The sequence below is a fragment of the Xiphias gladius genome, chromosome 24 (assembly GCF_016859285.1).
Source record: "Xiphias gladius isolate SHS-SW01 ecotype Sanya breed wild chromosome 24, ASM1685928v1, whole genome shotgun sequence".
Classification (NCBI taxonomy): Eukaryota; Metazoa; Chordata; class Actinopteri; order Istiophoriformes; family Xiphiidae; genus Xiphias; species Xiphias gladius.
In genome coordinates, this window is record NC_053423.1 from 5069965 (window position 1) to 5088603 (window position 18639).

At 41.3% G+C, this 18639-nt stretch overlaps 2 protein-coding genes across 3 annotated transcripts; both read right to left on the reverse strand.

Annotated features, from left to right (window-relative positions):
- Window positions 1-3062: 3062 nt before the first annotated feature.
- On the reverse strand, window positions 3063-5462 carry tpbga (trophoblast glycoprotein a). Its single transcript, XM_040121077.1, has 2 exons — window positions 4976-5462; window positions 3063-4627 (listed from the first exon to the last, which is right to left on the reverse strand). Exons 1-2 carry the CDS (start codon window positions 5227-5229, stop codon window positions 3778-3780), a joined length of 1104 nt encoding a protein of 367 aa, XP_039977011.1. The 5' UTR covers window positions 5230-5462; the 3' UTR covers window positions 3063-3777.
- A 953-nt stretch (window positions 5463-6415) lies between these two features.
- Window positions 6416-16480, reverse strand: tmem222b (transmembrane protein 222b). Of its 2 annotated transcripts, XM_040122068.1 has the most exons (7): window positions 16334-16440; window positions 15275-15342; window positions 15102-15186; window positions 12127-12158; window positions 11856-11952; window positions 11632-11762; window positions 6416-9857 (listed from the first exon to the last, which is right to left on the reverse strand). In XM_040122068.1, the coding sequence occupies exons 2-7, from the start codon at window positions 15316-15318 to the stop codon at window positions 9770-9772; spliced, it is 477 nt and encodes a 158-aa protein (XP_039978002.1). In that variant the 5' UTR covers window positions 15319-15342; window positions 16334-16440; the 3' UTR covers window positions 6416-9769. The 2 variants fall into 2 exon arrangements, with proteins under 2 accessions (XP_039978002.1, XP_039978001.1); XM_040122067.1 differs by lacking the exon at window positions 15275-15342 and having other exon boundaries at window positions 16334-16480.
- Between the last annotated feature and the right edge of the window lie 2159 nt (window positions 16481-18639).

Consider the following 18639-nt stretch of genomic DNA (forward strand, 5'->3'; position numbering starts at 1 on the left):
TTGGCACCGATTCGCACTTTTCTTTAAGGTTATTTCGACCCCTCCCGACTCATCGGCATCTCCTGCACGGTCCTGTGTTAGCTAGCGCTAGCTGTCTCTCTTTCGTGGCTCCAGTTGAAGTAAAGGCAAAAGGCTGTCAACGCTCACAGCAAGGAGTTGTCCTCCCGTAACCTCAGCACTCTGTCTGTTACCCGCTGACTCAAATGGCAACACATAGAAACGTACAGTCCCAAAGTAATGTGCTGAAATAACAAATCGGACTAAGCAATGGCTAACAACGTTAGCCCTGAACCTGGATGAAAGTCACTTCTTAGGAACTGGAGGGATATTATGAATTATTTTTAATGTTCACCCACACAGATATTACATTAATCAAATTACTCAAATGTAGGGGGCGCTATTACTCCAAGATAAATAAATAAAACTTAAATTTCTTCTTTTTTGCTTGATTGCAGTTCTGACCAAACGGATACTGGTGTCGAAAAGAAGACAGGATATCTGAACACACTTCAAATACTGTGATTCAGATATGTGTGTTTGCACGCACTCTATGTCGTATGTGTGTATAAGTGTGTTGTTAGCTCTAGCCTATGTGAAAGTGATAAATGGAAGGCCAGTTGGCTTTAACGGGTAATTGGGCCAGCAGTACCAACTTCTCCTTACTTGCATCATCAGGCAAACACAGTTAGTCACATTGATCGAGTGAACAGCAGAACAATGGGTAATACCCCACTGGAACCACCTCTGTGGTTTAGTCGCCATCCTCACCAAGCAGACTGGTTGGACTTGATGGATAGTTGGCATAAAGGAAGCTGGGTGAATGAAATCATTGATCTCACAAATAAGTTCATTGTTAAAAGAAGGAGAGAGAAGAGAGGCTAAATTTTGGCTAGGGTAGATGTCGTTTCACTGTTCTGTGCTGGGTTTGGGTTTAAAAGTGGGCAACCAAATGTAAAGCAGAATGTATCACATGACTGTAATACTTACTGATTACAAATGTATATGATGACATGTGTCCTTGGTTGAGAGAGAGACGGCTGCATCTGTCATAGTGTGCCAGTGTGGGGGGTGGGGGTGGGGGGGTATGCCACTTTGTCTCTGTCGACTGTGGTCTCTTTTTAACATGTCCAATTCCTCACAGATGTGGTGTTCACTTTTAAGGCATATTCCCTATCATGGCCATTAAACCCATGTAATGGCGCCAAGATGTTCCCAGAGACAGGAGGCGTATAAAATAAAGAGGAACATACTCCAGAGGAACATACTAAAACGGAAAAGAAATGCTTTAAATATGTATTTTGGAAAAACCACATGCAGCGCAGAATAAAGCGACATAAAGCTGTTAAAGTTTTTAAAACTGCTTCCACAAAAGAAACCTCAGTGGTGCAACAAATAGCTTGCGGGAATACAAGACATGGCAAGCAAAGTTGAAATAAAGTTGAATATTTTAATCAGATATGTGCAACATACAGTTTGAAGGACCATAGAAATTGGAGCAATCTTTCTATTTTTAACAAGCCTCTCTTTAAACAGTTAGTAGTGGAGAGCGTCTGGATGTATTTGTAGGGTTCCTCTCCTTTCATTGCATTCCTGCTGAGACAATATTGCTCAGCCTATAGCAACCACACCATATATTTTTCAAACAGACAGGCCCATAAAAAGACAAAAAAAAGGCACGGCTCCTAATCCACACTTTAATGAGAGAAAACGGAAGTAATGACATGCAGGGAGTAATCTTTCTTCTCTCTGCTCCGCCAATAGACACCAATAAGCCGTGGCCGGCCCCGGTTGTGACACGTTGTGTGATAGCAAATGAAAACTTCTCCTTGGATTTCTCACACAGGCAAATATTAAGAATGATGACACTTTAACAATAGCTGGATCAGAGCGCTCAACTTTGTCATCTTGAGCGAATCCTATTACGCAGTGGCATAATGGCTGTCTGCGAAAACAGAAAGCGAACGGTTATCACAAGGCATCTTTTTGCGGCAGAGAACAAAGCTTATTTGAGGCGTCTCGCCATCAGAGCTGCCCTTTGTGTCAGCGTATGAGCCTCAGTTGTTTTCTCCTCAGCGGGTAAATGCCCGGCTTAATGTGCTTCTGCAGCTCGGAAGAAATGATACCTAGAGTTTAGTCCAAACATTATGATTACATTCATTTCATCTGTTTTGACAACGCACAAGATTACATTTGCGCTAAATGAGTATACAGACATCATGACGTTCTAATGTTTTATTTTGTAATTCCACATGCAGTAAACTGGCTCCATGTTACAAACGTTTCTGGATCACTATCACAGCAGCGGGGAGAACACCTTGATGGGATGAAGATGCTACTTTGGTTTTCAAACAATGGGAGGCTGTTTAAGTTATCCCTGGGGCTCCTTTCCCTCATTCCAAATACCTTGATAGCTAACAGTTTGGGCAAATTACACTTTCTCTTTACACCTCTCTCTGTTTGTGTTCGTCTCATGTTGTAGCACCGAAAGGTCCACAGAGAATTGCTTTTGCCACATTTGTCATTTAGAATTACCGGGGCGACACACATGACATTTGAGAAAGAGGGCTATTGTGTTTTGTTTGGGATTCATTTACTGTAAGGTTATATTTTTAACATGCAGGTAACATGTAAGGCTTATGATTTGACTAAGAAATACATTTTTTATATACATCTCTGGATTTCAGTGTTATTTTATGGAACTGATCTTAGAAAACAACTTCCACTAAAAAGACTCCAACAGTAAAGGCATACAAGATAGAGAAAAGAAAAGATTAAGAACATATTCTTCTCCATTTCATAAGGATCACCACTTGACTCGTCAGAGCAAACTGCTGAATGAAACAATGTAGCTGGTGTTTCAGAATCATCTGTATCTTATCATTGGAAAAAAATCCCCTAAACAGAAAAACGTGGAGAGCTTGTCCTTCAAAGAGCCTCCAGAGCGGCTGTTGTCTTTACGGAGGGAGGGGGATTGCTTTCAGCAGCCTCAGCCCGGGACTGGTTCTCATCATTTTGACAATAAAACTCAAGGAGTTAAAACAAAGCAAAGTTTCATGAAAAAAAAAAAAATGAGGGGGCTAGGAGATTTCCGCTGGCCTGTGCTGAATTGTCTCCCCCCCATTCCAATCCAACAGCCAAAGAAAAGCAGAGTGGTGATTTTACGGAGAGCTTTAGAAAAGCTTTTGGAGGCTTAATTCCTCCCTGGCACCCTGGGGCTGAAGGACGAAGGGACCAAAGGGCTTGAAATGGTTCAAAGATGAATGAGTGATTGTGCTTCAAAGTCCCAGAGGTTTGTTTTTTCAGTGTCAGGATTTTTATTGCAGCGTTTTGTAGCTTTTTTTACAGGTTGAATATGAGGACAAGATCTGACACAGAATAGTGAACGAAAAGAGTGCCATGTAGGAAGTGAATTCAGTTCTAATCACCAAGTCGATCGGTGAACAATACGAGGCTGACTTTAGGCACTTACTGCTGCTTCTGTGTGAACATAAAGAGCAGGCAAGGATGTGAGAAATGTCTATCAATGAACTCTATTCATAATATTTGTGTCCGTTAGAACAAAGAAAGTCCAAATTCTGAAGTTCTGTTTCAAAGAAGAGTATTAGTTGTGCAAGGAGGAAGGATGGGCAGTGCATGCTTTACTCAACAAGGCTGAAAGACTATTAACACTATTGTATTTATATATTTACAGACAAATCTGTACATTTTTTACATTTTTCTACTGATAAATGCATTAGAAAAGAGTCATAGGAAAACACACCAGGGTAGATTGTCCCCTCACACGTCAGCACTCGTGGAGACCTGTGATAACCTTGGGTCAGAGTCAATCTCAAAGCGGTAGTGGTAGCCTTCCCACACCTCCCTGCAGGCATCCCGCATGTCGTAGATCCGCTTCTTGATGCCCTTGCGGTTGAGATAAAGTACAAATAGGAAGATGAGGCCTATGAAGCCCAGTACTACACCCAAGAAGACATAAGAGGTCTGCAACGCAAGGTCTGCCCCCGCATCCCTCTGGTGGCATCCTAGAGTCAACGTGCCCACAGCAAGCATGGATGTGTTTCTCATGCTGGCTGGGAAGGCGCACACAAGGCCGTCAGCGTTTCGAATGCGTCCCTGTGATCTGTTGAGCCACAAGGCAAAAGGCTCAATTCCACATGTGCATGTAAACGGGTTTTCCCCCAGCACAAGAGCGGCTCTGGGCAGGGAGTCCAGCTCTCGCAGGCCCTCCTCAGGCAGCGTCTTGAGGGCGTTGAGCGTGAGGTCGAGCTCCTCCAGGTGCTCCAAACCCGAGAAGGTGGAGTTGTGGATGGCCACCAGGGAGTTGTTGGAAAGCTGTAGCCGTCGCAGGCTGGTCAGGTGGGAGAAGATACGTGAGGGTAAATAGATGAGGCTGTTGTCAGAAAGGTCCAGTCCCTGCAGGGTCCCCAGGGCGCTCCAGCGGAAAGATGTGGCCAGGTCCATCACCGACGAGTGGTTGTAGAGGGCGCCGCTCAGGTTAAGCTCCTGCAGAGACTGGTTCAGGACGGTGAAGGCCTCAGGGTGAATGACTGCCAGCTGGTTGTTACTCAAATCCAGAGAGCGAAGGCTGCGGAGTCCGGCAAACGTGTGATATTCTACCTCGGAAATTCTGGATTGGAGTACATCCAAGAGACATCAGTTACACTTTAAAGACCAAGAAAGTGCAAAACAAACCTGATCTTTCAAGACTTCTATTAGTGCTACTTCCTAAAATATTACTCCGGATCAAAACTGAAATAAAACTGAACACGGTTGTCATTTTAATACACCTTAAAGCCGGCAAAGCCCCAATTTCAAGTGTCATATCACCAAAATCGTGAAATATTTTACACTGCTATATTTAAGGAGGAATGGGGATCGACTGATGACTGAAAAATACTATCTTGTCATTGAGATAAACTGTTAAGACAGATTTGCCTCGTATTCCCCATGATATGTTTGATACGGAGAGTCTTACCTGTTATTACTCAGAGACAAGTTGGTCACATTATCCAGTCCTTTGAAAGACTCCGGACCGATTCGACTGATCTGATTCCCAGTCACGAACAGATTCCTGGTGTATCCGGGGATCCCATTCGGGATGTTCCGCAGGTCTTTGGAGACGCACTTCACGGTGTGAGCCGCCTCCGAGCACTCGCAGCCCGGAGGGCACGACGCGTGAGAGGCGCAGAGGAGCGCGCAGAAAGCAATGCACCGCGCCAGGTCCGGCATGTTGGAGGGTAGAGGCTAGTGTGGGGTCCAAGAGTAATAGCAAGCGAGAGCGAAACACACGGGGGGGAGAAAAAAAGGGGGCAAATGAATCGATCAGCTCCTCCGAGACATCATTATCATCTGTTGTCCCGGCTGGGAATGCGCTTCAACTTTGCATCTCCGCAGAGAGTGTGGCCGGGAGGCAGGGTCTGATTTCCATGAGAACAGAACTAGGGGTCGCGCCGATCAGAGGGGGTGCTTGATCCTTTGCAGTGGCAAAGCGGGGCGTCGCTACTTCCCCGACAATGAAGTTAAAAGGACCATCGACTAGTGCAATGATCCGCGGGGAGGGGCTTGTCTCCCGCCCGCACACTGTCCGGGTCCACGGCAGTGGACTCCCCCCCCACTTCCCTCCCAAGGTTCGTGTAGAGACTACTGGCATGAGGGATGCAGGGTTTGGCTTTCAGCTCTCATTCCCCTCATGAAATGTAATATTTGTTGTATACATTCCATATGCCTATACGGTCCCCCGCCGCAGGCCTAAGTTTAGATCTGGGAATCTGGATTCAATGACTTTAAGTCAGGAACAAACTATTGGAAGAATTCTATGGGTCCTACAATAAAAGTGAACACACAAAAAAGAAAGTCTAAGTGGGAGCGTTTGTTGTTTTGGCGAATGGTCATTACTCTTTTATTTCTAAAAATTGGGTTTATAGAGGTTTCTGTGCTGACTGTTCTCAAAGGCAATGGCCACTAGCGTTGGTGAATCTGATGTCTCCGGTCAATCAACTACCCAGGTGGCGTGGCGAGGGGTGGGGGAGGGGTGCTTGGGGGGCCAGACGGCGTAGCCTTTTGATCCTCCTCTTCTTGAATACCGTGATGCTCTTCAGGATAATGGCCACTGAGCGGGGCTCATGGCCATTTGGTTGTCGAGTATCAAAGCTGTGACAGCTTCCCTTCCTCAGTGTTTATTCTGACAGCTGAGGGTTGTTATTACAGGAATCACTTCTGAGTATGTTTATAGAAACTCGCGGAGGAGGAGGGGACTTTTCCTTTCGTGGCTCAAAGAGCCTGAAAATCCTAACATCATCCCTCCCGCTGACAGCCTCGATGAAACAGTTGTCACAATTCAATGATGGAAATGTAAGTTTAAAAAAAAAAAAACCCCACGCACAAGTGTATACAATAATAAGACATCTTTATTGGTATTATAGCTGTAAGTCATAAACACATTCAGAGTTCACACAGTCACTTGGAGCAATCTTAGAATTCCCAGTGGCCTATTTGATCTGCAGCATAAAAGATATTTTGGGGATTTGAGGAACAAAAGAGGGTTTGGAAATTACAGACTGGTACAAGTATATATGGATAGTGGCAGGAATAATAGCATCCCAACTGCCTTTTGTCAACGGCCTGAATCGCTGGGACCACAGGTCTTCACATTCCTGGACCTGGCTCTTGGATACAACAAGGCACCGAAGCAGGCCACATAAACCCGTTCAAACGATCCCCACTGAATATTGCATTTTTGCACATGCACTCCTATAAAGGACTGGTCTACTATTTATCTGCACAATTTCTATCTCTCTTCCTAAAATATACTTATATATTTATACGTGAGAAGCAGTAAAATGACAATGTTGGGAGTTTCATGGGCTGATCTCAAAGGGCTATTCATTCATTACCTCCCATAGCTCTAGATGTAATGAATGAGCTGTTTCACTTAAGAACAAGTGACATATTCAAGTTTGGCTCCAATTTTCTGACATTTAGCTCAATTACAGAGAACCAAAGGGATTTTCACTTTTCTGTTTGTTTCTATAGGTATTTTCACCAGTCACATTCACTAAGTTTGGACAGAGATGTAAAATGTCACTTTAGTTTAGGTATAATGAGCATATTTCCAGATTTTTTTTTAAACATATGCTGCTCGTAGTAACAATACTATGAATGTGAGGCTAAGAGTCCAATTTTTTAATTTTCCAATAATTTAAAATATATTTGAGACTTTAGAGCAAAGAGACATATTTACAATGAAAAGGTAGTTCTGTCTTAACAGTAGTTACTAGTGACAAAAAAAAGACATGAGATGTCACAGCAAAAAAAGGTTTAAAATATTCCCTAAACAATGTGTTTTTATATAGACAATTTTCCACTTCTCAAATACAGGCCAGCTTCTCCATGTCTTTCTTTGTTTCCTTGTTTTAATGCGTTGAGAAAATGACTCTCCAGCTCTCATGTACAGAATCTGGAGCTACATACAATACAGGCTATTGGATCGAATCAGCATCAACTTACATAGGCCTTTTACAGTCTAATTTATTATTTATTCTTGATAAGGTTTACCAGCAATCACATAACAATTAAAACAGATTAAGAGAAAAAAAAATGTGGAGTGATAAATATAGAAATCAATAACTAGGCAGTTGGCTACAATGAAATGCAGCTGATTATTCATCAAGAGGCCACAGTATGAGTCACCCATGAACCGCTTCCACAAACGCTCGTATTCTTGCATGCATGCAATACACACATGCTGGCATGCAATCACATGCTCTCTCCAATCTTGAGCATGACTAAGAGACACGCACGTGCGCGCGCACACACAGACCCAGACGCCCAGACCCAGGCCCAGACCCAGACACACAGACAGACACATTCAGGCACGAATCTGCTTCACTGCAAAGCAGAGATGATATGCAGAAGTAGAGTAAAGAGAACAAAAATTACACAGTATATTATTCAAAAGATAAATGTGTAGAGAGAGCAAAGTATATAAAGAGCACCTGGTGTACAGTATAATGTGGGTTCAAACATTTACAGGCAACATGGGTGAAATACACATAAGAGGCCAAAGAATATCCGCATTCAACAGAAACTCACTGAGAAGAGCGTAGTCTAGAAAACTGGCACAGTGTTAGCCCTACCTAGCATTGAACCCTTACTACAGAAAATAAAACGGATTCTAAATGAGAAGCTCACATTTAAAATGACATCCACCTCGGATTATTGCAGGATGTTGGCCAGTATATATCAAAGCTTTGTGAAACAGCGCTGACATTTCACAATGACCTTCGAATCTGATCTGCAGAGTTGGAAAACAGCAGGAGCGACGCTGGTCAGGCGCTGGGGAAAATGAGAATATTCAGCAGGGGTTGGTGAGCGTGAAAAACCTGAGGATCCTGGCTACCTGCTGCTTCTGGCAGCACCGTGGACAAAGAGAGGGCTCAACACTTTTTTCTGTTTGATTGCAAACAATGAGGGGATTTGAATTTACTCACGAGAGCCATGGCAACGGATTTCGAGCGCCAACCATCAATGTGGAATTAAGGATTTTTTTTAAATGCATCAAAAACAAATGAAAATATGATATTTAAGGGATCTTAGGCACTGGCACTTGATTCTTCCCATAAAGTCAAAATTAGTGATGAAAAAAAAACAACAGAACATCTCTCAGGCTGAACATAAAGATTACACAAGGTTTCATAACTATGACATCAATGCGCTTTTTCATTCAATAACTTTGGAGACATCAGTGACTCCAAAGTTAATGTTACATATTAAAAAGGACACAGTTTGAGTTGGTCTGCCATTTTTTCTACATTTGGCACAGGCATAGAAAACTAAACGGAGCTTCACTATTCTGTTGGTTTCTCTAGGTATTTTCCACAGCCACATTCATTGAGGTTGCTACAATCATTGCACTGATGATCTGTAGTTAAAGGTATGAAAACATTTATCGTAAACCTACTGAAGTAGTATCATGAGGCGATACATGTAATGCATGTATAAGATATCTCTGAGAAAATATTTCTTTTTAGAAGATGCAGACTTTCTGATATCCTATGGAGTTAGTCTGCGTACAAGTAAGAAAATGCACAAAAATACAAACTGCTCTGGCATATATATAATTTGCAATACTGTAGAAGAGCTACATTAGATCAAGCATGAAATGCAATAAATTCCCTAGAAAGGCATCTAATTGATGTAGAATGTTTGTGCTCCCTGATTGGCTATAAAAATGGCATTCTGGAAGCACTGACTCATGGGATTACACTCCCAATCCATTACAAAGTAAGATCATCAAAATGTGAAAGCAAGGCATGGATGCGTTTCCTCCAGAGGATTCAACAATGGACTCTTCAACTATGAATACAGCTACACATCTTCTACACTTTGCAGGTGGCGATGGCTTAAACCTGCTGTTAGGCTTTCAATAAACATAATCCATCAAGTGTGTTTGTGTGGTCCTGGTAGTTGTGGTGGTGGGGGAGTTCAGTCCCTTCTCTCAAAATAACTGAGTATAAATGAATTTCCATCGCATTCCAGCTTCACCGCTGGAGTAAAGCCAGTGACAGGTTGTCTGCTTCCCTCACAGCGAGCATGTGTTGGTGTACATGTGTTGGACATTCCTGTTCAACATTCTCTCGGAGGTGAGTAGTCTTTATCTCCTCGGTTACTTTCACTTGACACCGTGTGTTGCCCCCCTCGTTGTTTAAAAGGTCAACTGAACATCCGACCTGCAGGGGTTCAACTGTGTCTCCTTAACCTGTCTCCCAGGTCACCGGAGGTTGAGGGCCAGGGCCACTGTAAGGATGATGCCCATCAGCATCAGGAAAGGCAGCCAGGTCTTCAGAAAGCCTGCACAGCTGGATCAGACGAGGAACACCAACATGGATGAGGAGAGAGAGAGAAAAATGCAGGTGAGGAAACATGAGGACGAGTGCAGAGGTGGCGACACGGGCAAAAACAGAAACAGTGGGCTAATCTAATTTTTGGATAACTCCTACCCCACCGTCCCGATAGTGTACAAGTCATCAATAACCTTAAGATTGCTGTAACCATGACAACAATCATTTCAGTATGGCATGTACTGATGTGCACATTTTCACATTAAAAACCCATACATCCCTGCCGAGAAGCTGGTATGAATGGAGGGTGCTGCGACACTAGAGGGAAAGCAAAAAAACTCCTGTCTGAACTCTTACTAAACCTGTTGATTTCATAGCTGCCATTTACAGCACCATTTAACGGCGTCTGCATGCTTTTTATTCCATGTGGACCCATGATGGTGAATTGTGAATGCTGCCTGTTATCTGATACATCAGCTCTATACTTTTTCAACAACCTCCACACTCTCTGGGATGTGTAGTCCATTCCTGCAACTGTTAAAGGCCTTCTGCAGGAAAGTTCTGTATACAGTCCTAATACTTCAAGAATCAGAGCTCGCTCTCTCTCGTATCCTGGGACACAAAGTGTTCAAGACATACCAGTGAATCATGCCCGAGCCCCTTGGATCCCAGTGAGAAACTTCATTCACAAGCTTCAGTCCCATTTCTTATCATCGCACTGCACAGAGCAGCTGTAGATTGTAGATATTTTTGGACTGAAGATGACAATGGTCTCAATGAAAATCCTTCCTAGTGGTGTTTGTTAGTCATTTCACAACAAGATCCCTGTAAACAGCTAATATCAAAGTCAAATAAAGTCTGAAGTCTACAACACCTAGTCATCAACGGACATTTTGGATATTTCCTGGTGATGCTCTGTCAGGCCTGTATTGTAGCAATCGTTGCTTCCTGCTTGTTTCAGGGGCTTCAGCATGTGGAACACCTTCTTAGCTGGACTGAGGTCATGCGACTGCTCTGGCCAGGCAAGGACATTGTACAGACTCACTGGTCGACTCTTTGTATGTTTTGTATTATCCAAAAACTGGGCAACAAGTACTACACTGTTCATCCACTATTGATGAGAACATCCTCAAACAGAATCTTCATACTTTATTCTCATAGTTATCTGTTGCTTCATTTCAAATCCAATGTGTTGGAGTTGAACCACAACAATGAAAAATGTGTAAGTCATAGTACTGGACTGGAAGTTATATTGGACTGTGCAGCATCCAGATTTGCCTGAGATTTTGTTTCTTTATGATAAAATAAGTCAATTCAAAGTGAGTCCTCTTTATGTTTTGGTTGAGGTTTGGTTGAAGTCTGATTTTATTTTATGACAATATCTACACAAGCTGCTTAGTGGAAGCAGCAGCATTAGCAGAGCAGCAGCAACAGCTTCATTCCAGCGTTTTGACAGTCACTGCACTTACATGTGTTAAATGGAAGAAAATAAACGGAGCTTAAACATATGCTTCAATTTGTGGCTATCCACGTTTAACGCCAGTGAAATGTGAGCCATTACTCAGCCTGTGTATAGCTGTATTGTTGAAAATGAAAGCATATCTGTTCTGTCAGACACACGGGACACAAACAACTGAAAAAAAACACTCAAAACCCTGGTGTAGATAAACCTTGATCCAACCTTCAACAACCACTCAGCCACCTTTGCTGTAGTTGTAGTATTCTTCCCTATTTATCAGTCAAACTCCAGCACATAATATTTCCCACGACCAGACACGTTACCCCTTCTTACCTGACATGCTTTCCATGGATCAGAGCGAGGAGGCAGAGGTTGACCATGTTCCATGAGGTACTGTTTTCATATCGCATCAGATTAAGAGCCATGGCAACATGTGAGTGACAGTTGTCACAGCAGAGGTTGTGCTTTTGAAAAAAAAAAAAAAAGTATAAATTATTACTGGTCTATTCTGGTTTATAAAGTACATAAAAGGACATGTCCACAAAACTGCTTATTACCATCCTGTGCTTATACTCCTCCGAAGCATCGTGTACTGCTGTGTCCCAGGCATTGGAGCCACTAGCGTAGACTTTGCTAACATCAAGCATCCAGTATCTAAAGTCAAAAAGAAAAACAAACTGTACTGTTGTGTAGGGCAGATGTAAGGAAACAGGTCTGGTTCTCAGTATTTCTCTGTAGCAATATATTCACTGAGGAAAAGGAAAAAAAAAAAAAAAAAATCAGTGTAACAGTGCAATCACAACATCCCAAAGATTTTTATTTACTCACTTTGTTGGTCTTCCAAAAGCCATGTTATCTTCCTGCAAAAAGAGAAAGTGTTTATTGATAGCTATTCTATCTATTATTTAAAAACAGCTGATTCAAGGGATCCTTGGTGTACTCATGTCTAATTCACCTGAACTCAGTTTATGTTCTTTTTTTACTACACAAATTTATGTACTACTCAATTTACTACTCAGTGCAGCCAGGCAACTATTAGGTCCAAACTTGTACAGCAAATTATTTGGCAGTTATATTGTAAGCCTAGATCAGCCTCTGTTTCTCAGTTAGATTTTCTAACTCAGAAACAAGCCGTTTCCCAATATGTGATAAACAGTCTCAAGTGCATTGACACATTTTGGGGTTCTTCGGAAATTTGAATATGTAGTTTAGATGGTTTAGCTGTAACATTTTAGGAAATGGGCCTCACATCCTGTTCCCCATCAACTTTGTTTGTGTGAACTGGTCAAATGAGTCCAAGTATCTCCATTTGAGTGAACAGGCCGTTTGTTTACCCATAGTGAAGAGTTTTTGAAAACAAGTGACCAAATTTGACTACATTAGTGTAAAGTATTTAGGAGTTAAGCTTCTCCAGAAGTTTATGCATCTTTGTTCACATCCTTAGTCATGTGTCAAATCCAAAATAATGAAGAGAATTTTATATGTTTTAGCCAAGTTTAACATGGCACAATGATTGCCACAACACAGCACATCATCATCCAGCAAGGCCCTGTACTGGCCAATGGAATGCATGCTTGCACACCTTCCTGGTAGATTACTTTATAACGTGGATGCTGTATTTTTGCCATTTATCTTGTGATCGTCATAACAAAAGATGGAACAATTGCTGCCATGATAACGGTCCAGAGTTGGAAAGTCCTTCCTCACAGACCGCTGTGCAGTGTTGTGGTGTCTGTGAGGCTTTCAGTCTCAGTGATCTATTTCTCAAATTGCACTTCCTGGATCAAATTTCAATGCAAAGTTACTGAGCCCCCATCTAAACATACTGTAAAGTGTATGTCCAGTGTTTATGAGATGGATGTTGCAACTATATTTGGTTACGTTGATTGCAAGAGACAAAGAACCAAAACTGAGTGTAAAAAATGTGAGGGTTTGAAACATAATGAAAATACAAATGGAGATCAAAGAAGTGATGTATGCAGCAGGAGTGGCTTGAGAAATTTCTTTTGACATTGAGAAACACGTGTTTTTCTGTAAAACAGAGTCACCATTGGAAATTTTTCATTAAAGCAGCCCTCAACGATCCTTTAATTTCTTCCCTTAATAGTTTTTTCTCTAACATCAACGTTATAAAGCTCAACAAGCTTCAATAGTTGTTCTTTTGCACAATTATTCAAAAAATCCTCTGTTGTAGACTGAACAGAACTAACAACAATAGCCATAACCAAACAGTATTGATCCTGAGGTGCAAAACAATTTAGAGCCCTCTTGCCAACTACCTACCCAAAAAATTTTATTAATCTCAACCCTGGTCTTCATGCAGCTACTTACCATGGGTGTTTATGCACTAAAAACCACCAGTGAGGGAGGCAACTGAACAAACAACGACCCCCTCAAGTCAAGCGATGCGCTCCCGAGACAACTGCCCTAACTGTTATCACTACAACACTACCAACATTATACGAACGATCCCAAAGGAGAAACGTTCCTTCATCCTACCAGGGAAAGCTCCAATTCTAACATGTGCATCCCAAACCATCAACACTGTCACCAAGGACCTGAATTTCCAAAACTGCCTCTAGCCCAACACAAGACAGTACTAAAGCTCTAGCTTATGAGGCATTAAAAATGAAAAAATTGATTTCACATCTACATTTCAGGTGCATATTACCTATGTATGACAAGGTCTACCCTAAAAACAATTACACCACTGGAAAGAGCATGTTTTAATGTGTAAATGCACAAAATATGAAGTCCGTACCTTGAACCAAACTATATATATTAAGGTATCAAATACACCATGTTTAATAAAAAAAAAAAAAAACAACATTCTGCAAAAAACAGTTCTACAGTTTAACCCAAGCAATGTCAGGAAATTAAAAGCTTTGAAGAAATAGTGTCTACGTTAGGAGTTTGAATAATGCAATAATGTTCCTTTCCAGATCCGGTGGAGGTGCATACTGCCTGCCAGTCGGTGTAAGTGGGGCATCCGTGATCTTCCAGCTATGCATATGAGGGACCCACTCACTTGTTTCAGTCATGCCAAACCATCTGCAGGTCAGCAGTGTGTCAGGTGGACCTAGTTTCTATGTGGCTTTGAGTGGGAATCACCCACAAGTGCATGACGAAAAGTGGTGGAGAGGCTACATTGGTGCCCCAAGATGAAGAACAAGATGGAAAAGTAACATTTATGCATCCTTGTGGTCCCTCTAAGACTTACAGCTGACCCAGGAGAGAGGATATCTGTTGTGTCCCTCTTGTGCATATCCTGAAGATCACTGATGCCCCACTTACTTTCTCTTCTAAAGGCAAGATCCAAACCTTTACTGGTGCATATTAGCATAAGACAGAGGTGACACACAAAGTACTAGTTCCAACCTAACAGCAGAATACTAACAAGCTTCTGCTCAGCATTAGTAAACTTGCCAGACAAAGACGAACGGACAAGCCCCCATTGCCGACTGGTATTGTCATTTGTTTACACTTTGTATTTCACACTCATACACACACTCCTCACCACACACTCTGAGACTATGTGTGGTCCCCCTCTTTTGTCGCATACTTCTGAGCCAGGTTGTGACAACTGTAAGTGACTATAACTGCCATCCTCTACAAAGGAGCAAGTCACAAACTTTTCTGTGTTTGACACTCAAAACAACACTTTACGCTCACACCCACTGTCTTGCTTCACTTCCATTGTGCCAGAGTACAGCCACTCTATTGTGCTCAATTTCACATACAGGCAACAATATTTTCTCAGAATCAACTTATGTAAATCATACAGCACCACAGTCATTACTCACTGAGACAAAGTAAGGTCCAGCAAAGTCCCGGATGACTCCAGTGGAAGTGCAGATTCCCATGTGACCAATGAATGGAAGCAGCCATCTGAATGAATACAAAAAAAACATGCAGAGTTAACATTGCAACTTAGAACAAGCATTTCTTTGCAAACCACAGGAAGAGAAACACACACCTAAAAATATTAGCCGTCACACCGTCATCTTTGGCTAAGTCCATGTAAGACAGATCAGAGTAAGATGCCTAAGTGTTAAATATACAAAACTCATCAACCTCATTGCAGTTGGAGGTAGAATTCACATGCACATGTAACATAGATGTTTTCTCGAAAGGAGGGAGTAACACTTAATTCACTTTTCCCAAAACATCTTCTATTGTGGTTTAGAAATTCAAACTGGTAACCCTCCAGTCTCAAGCCAACCTGTCTCATCTCCAGGACAACACAATAGACACTTGTCTAGTATACAGACCTCCCATTTGATCAGGTCATGTAACAGGGGCATTTTGGAAATGCTTTCTCAGTGTTGCTGAATTGGTACCGAGTTACACAACTGACAGCACTGTGTCAATGGAAGATCATAGGTCTTAGAAAGCAGACGCAATGATTTCAAAAGCTGTGGTCATATGGTCTTTTCCACCAACACACAAACTTCAAAAAAAAAAAAAAAAAAAAAAAAACCACTGTTCTAGACTAATTTCACAATGATTTTGGAACTTAAGTTAAAAATCCTTTGAAACACCTGAACTGACAGATATAAAGGGTATCATTGACAGAAAGTATTTTAACATTACTATGGTAAGAACACTAAGTTTGTAACACCGTAATAACTTGCTCTTTAAGGCTGCCTTCAAGCATAAAAGCTCACAACTCTGAAGTCTGTGTTGTTTAGTTGTTTTGTTTGCCATTTTTGTTCTCTTGGTGTTAACTAGCTTCTTATTTTTTGTCTAGTTATATATTTATATATATATATATATATATGCACCGAAATACATTTTTATTTCAATTTAAACTAAAAAAAAAAAATCAAAATCGAAAACATTCTTAACCCATATTCGCGACTCTCACTCTTATTGAGAGCAAGGAAACATTAATATAACATATCTTTGAAAAGAAATCAGCAACAGGATGATATCGTGCATCTGCTAGCTAGCTAAGCTAGTGAAGCTGTCACTTCGTCCCATGTCCCGAGGTTTTGGTCAAAAGCCGACTCGCACACCGGCGGCGATAACTCACGATAACACGGGGATAGGTGTCCAGACAACACAGTAAGGGTAGCGACTGGCCTCTGGGTTAATTTTCTCTGACGCTATGTGGTAATTCTTCATGGTGTCTTTTTCAACAACATCCGCCATCATCAGCTGTGGGAAATGAACTTCATTTGTCCCACACAGCTGGGTCTAGTTAGCCAAAATACATGGAAGAAGATCGGAATATATGTGAGGTTAAGCTTCAAAATAAATCACATAAATGGATTATTTTTGGTCATTGATGTAAAAAAAAAAAAGGCGCGAGATTGGCACAACATTAACGGTATTAATGCTCAGAGTTATATATGTATATTTATATATCTAGCGAAAATTATCGCAGAAAAAACGCAAGGGAGTTTTGTATGAATAGCAGTGAAAGATATGAAAGACGAATATAGGTTTTACTTTGAAAGGTACAACAGGAAACTCTCTTTCTTAATTAAATCTCGCTTGATACTATTGTGCTGCTTGTCACCTGCAGGAGCTTCCGGGATCTCAGCGAGCCAACTATGGATCTTTTCATTGAATTACGAGGAAGATTTGAAAATGAAAAAACATTTGGTCCAAAGTTGAATTAAAGGCTTCTGATTATATAGACTACATGTATAATTAAGTTTAAAAAAACAAACAAAAAAAAATCCAGTAACAAACTGAATTTATTAGAATTATTGGGGTGTCAAATACGATTGTCGACTACAGAACAGCAGGCTAATTCAACTAATCAGAGAAATCTCTGGGCTCAAGACAGCTTCAATAACCAATAAATAAAACACGCGCAACAATCCTTTACTCAGAGTGCTTTTACTCATGTTTTACTGCAGTCAAACCATGTCACTGATACAAAAAGTTTACCAAACCATTAGTTGATAACCATAAAATCCCCCTGTATAACTAATCTTTCAGTGCAAATAAGACATGTTCTGTGATTCCAACTTGTTCAACGTGAGGATTTACTGCTTTTCTCAGTTTTATATCTATCAGTTGAATATCAACTGGCTTTGGGCTGTTGATTGGACAGAACTAGACAATGGAGATGTCACCTTGACCTTTAGGAAATTGGGATGGGCATTTATCACCATATTCTAACATTTTATAGATCAAACTTTACTTATTGAGAAAATAATCAATCGGTAACATAAATAATCATTATAGAATGTAGGTTTGTATGACCGTTGACACAAGATGATGAAAGAAAAAAGTCCTTTTTGCTTCACAAAAGTATGTTTCTGCTTTCTGACTGTTTTATTTTTATTTTTGTCTTGTATAATACTTGCTTTTACCTGTTTTAGCTGTAAAAATCATTCCAATCATATAATCAGAGAAAAGAAAAAAAAGAAATCACATTTCAACTGAACTGCTCACAACTCGTGTCCACACTAAGGCTTTGGTGAGGAGTCACAATTAGAGATTGATTCACTTAAGTGGTTATGGGCCAAACAGGTTGGGAACGATTGGTATAGTCCAAATCTTGAAAATATTTTCAACAATAAAGTGCAAGTTTTGAGTTTGAACTAAATTTCACGGGTCAATTTTTATATCCAAATTTAATCCTACCACAAGTGTTTTAATGGGACTTCTATGTAGTTTATTGCAAAAAGCCTCTATTTGTGTTCATGCCGGGACAAAGAGAGCTCTCAAGCATGGTGGAGGTGGAGGGCTGCAGCTATCAAAGGAGCTATCTATGGCAATGGTGGAAATGGAAACAAAGATGAACCCGAGGGATCAACTGGGGCCCTGTGTACTCCATATTGCGTCCCATTAGATGTGACACGTGATATATTGTGCGAAGGGCAAAAACAAACTACTCAGCAAAAGCAGGCAGACATTGATAAACGAAGGCACACTGGGCTCATCATCGGGGAGCTGAGGGAATTCTCCGGCGAAATGCCACCTCGATATCTGGCTGGGCCATCCAGCCCAATTAGGCCAGAAGATGTGCTGCTTTAGGGACTGGAACCTGGTGACATGTTATCCTCTTCAGTCAAAGGTTTGAAAAGTAAAAATGCCAAGTGTCCGCTACTTTCTGGTTCAGCTCCCTAGACTGTGATTACCCAGCTAAGAAATGAAATGAGGGTCTCTTTCTACACTTTAAGAAACACATCTGAAAATGTGAATTTATCAGTAAGTTTGTGTAGAAGAGTGTATTTTTTCCTGGTTAAATAAGGCCCTGATTAAAGAGAGAAAAATCACTCTCCAAGCAGTCACTTTAAAGCTGCACAGCACTGACTACATTACGCCGTGTCACTTAGAAAGCTCCCAAGGGTGAAGGGCTTTTCATTAAAGGCAAATGAA

Bases quoted from the DNA above. Each gene is read 5' to 3' on its own strand.
- tpbga (XM_040121077.1), bottom strand. From the start codon at position 5,229: ATGCCGGACCTGGCGCGGTGCATTGCTTTCTGCGCGCTCCTCTGCGCC. The intron at 4,628-4,975 runs GTAAGACTCTCC...ACTCCAATCCAG, and splicing joins TTGTCTCTGAGTAATAACAG to AATTTCCGAGGTAGAATATC.
- tmem222b (XM_040122067.1), bottom strand. From the start codon at position 16,455: ATGATGGCGGATGTTGTTGAAAAAGACACCATGAAGAATTACCACATA. The intron at 12,159-15,101 runs GTGAGTAATGAC...CTCTTTTTGCAG, and splicing joins CTGGACCTTACTTTGTCTCA to GAAGATAACATGGCTTTTGG. The intron at 11,763-11,855 runs GTAATAAGCAGT...TTTTTTCAAAAG, and splicing joins AGGAGTATAAGCACAGGATG to CACAACCTCTGCTGTGACAA.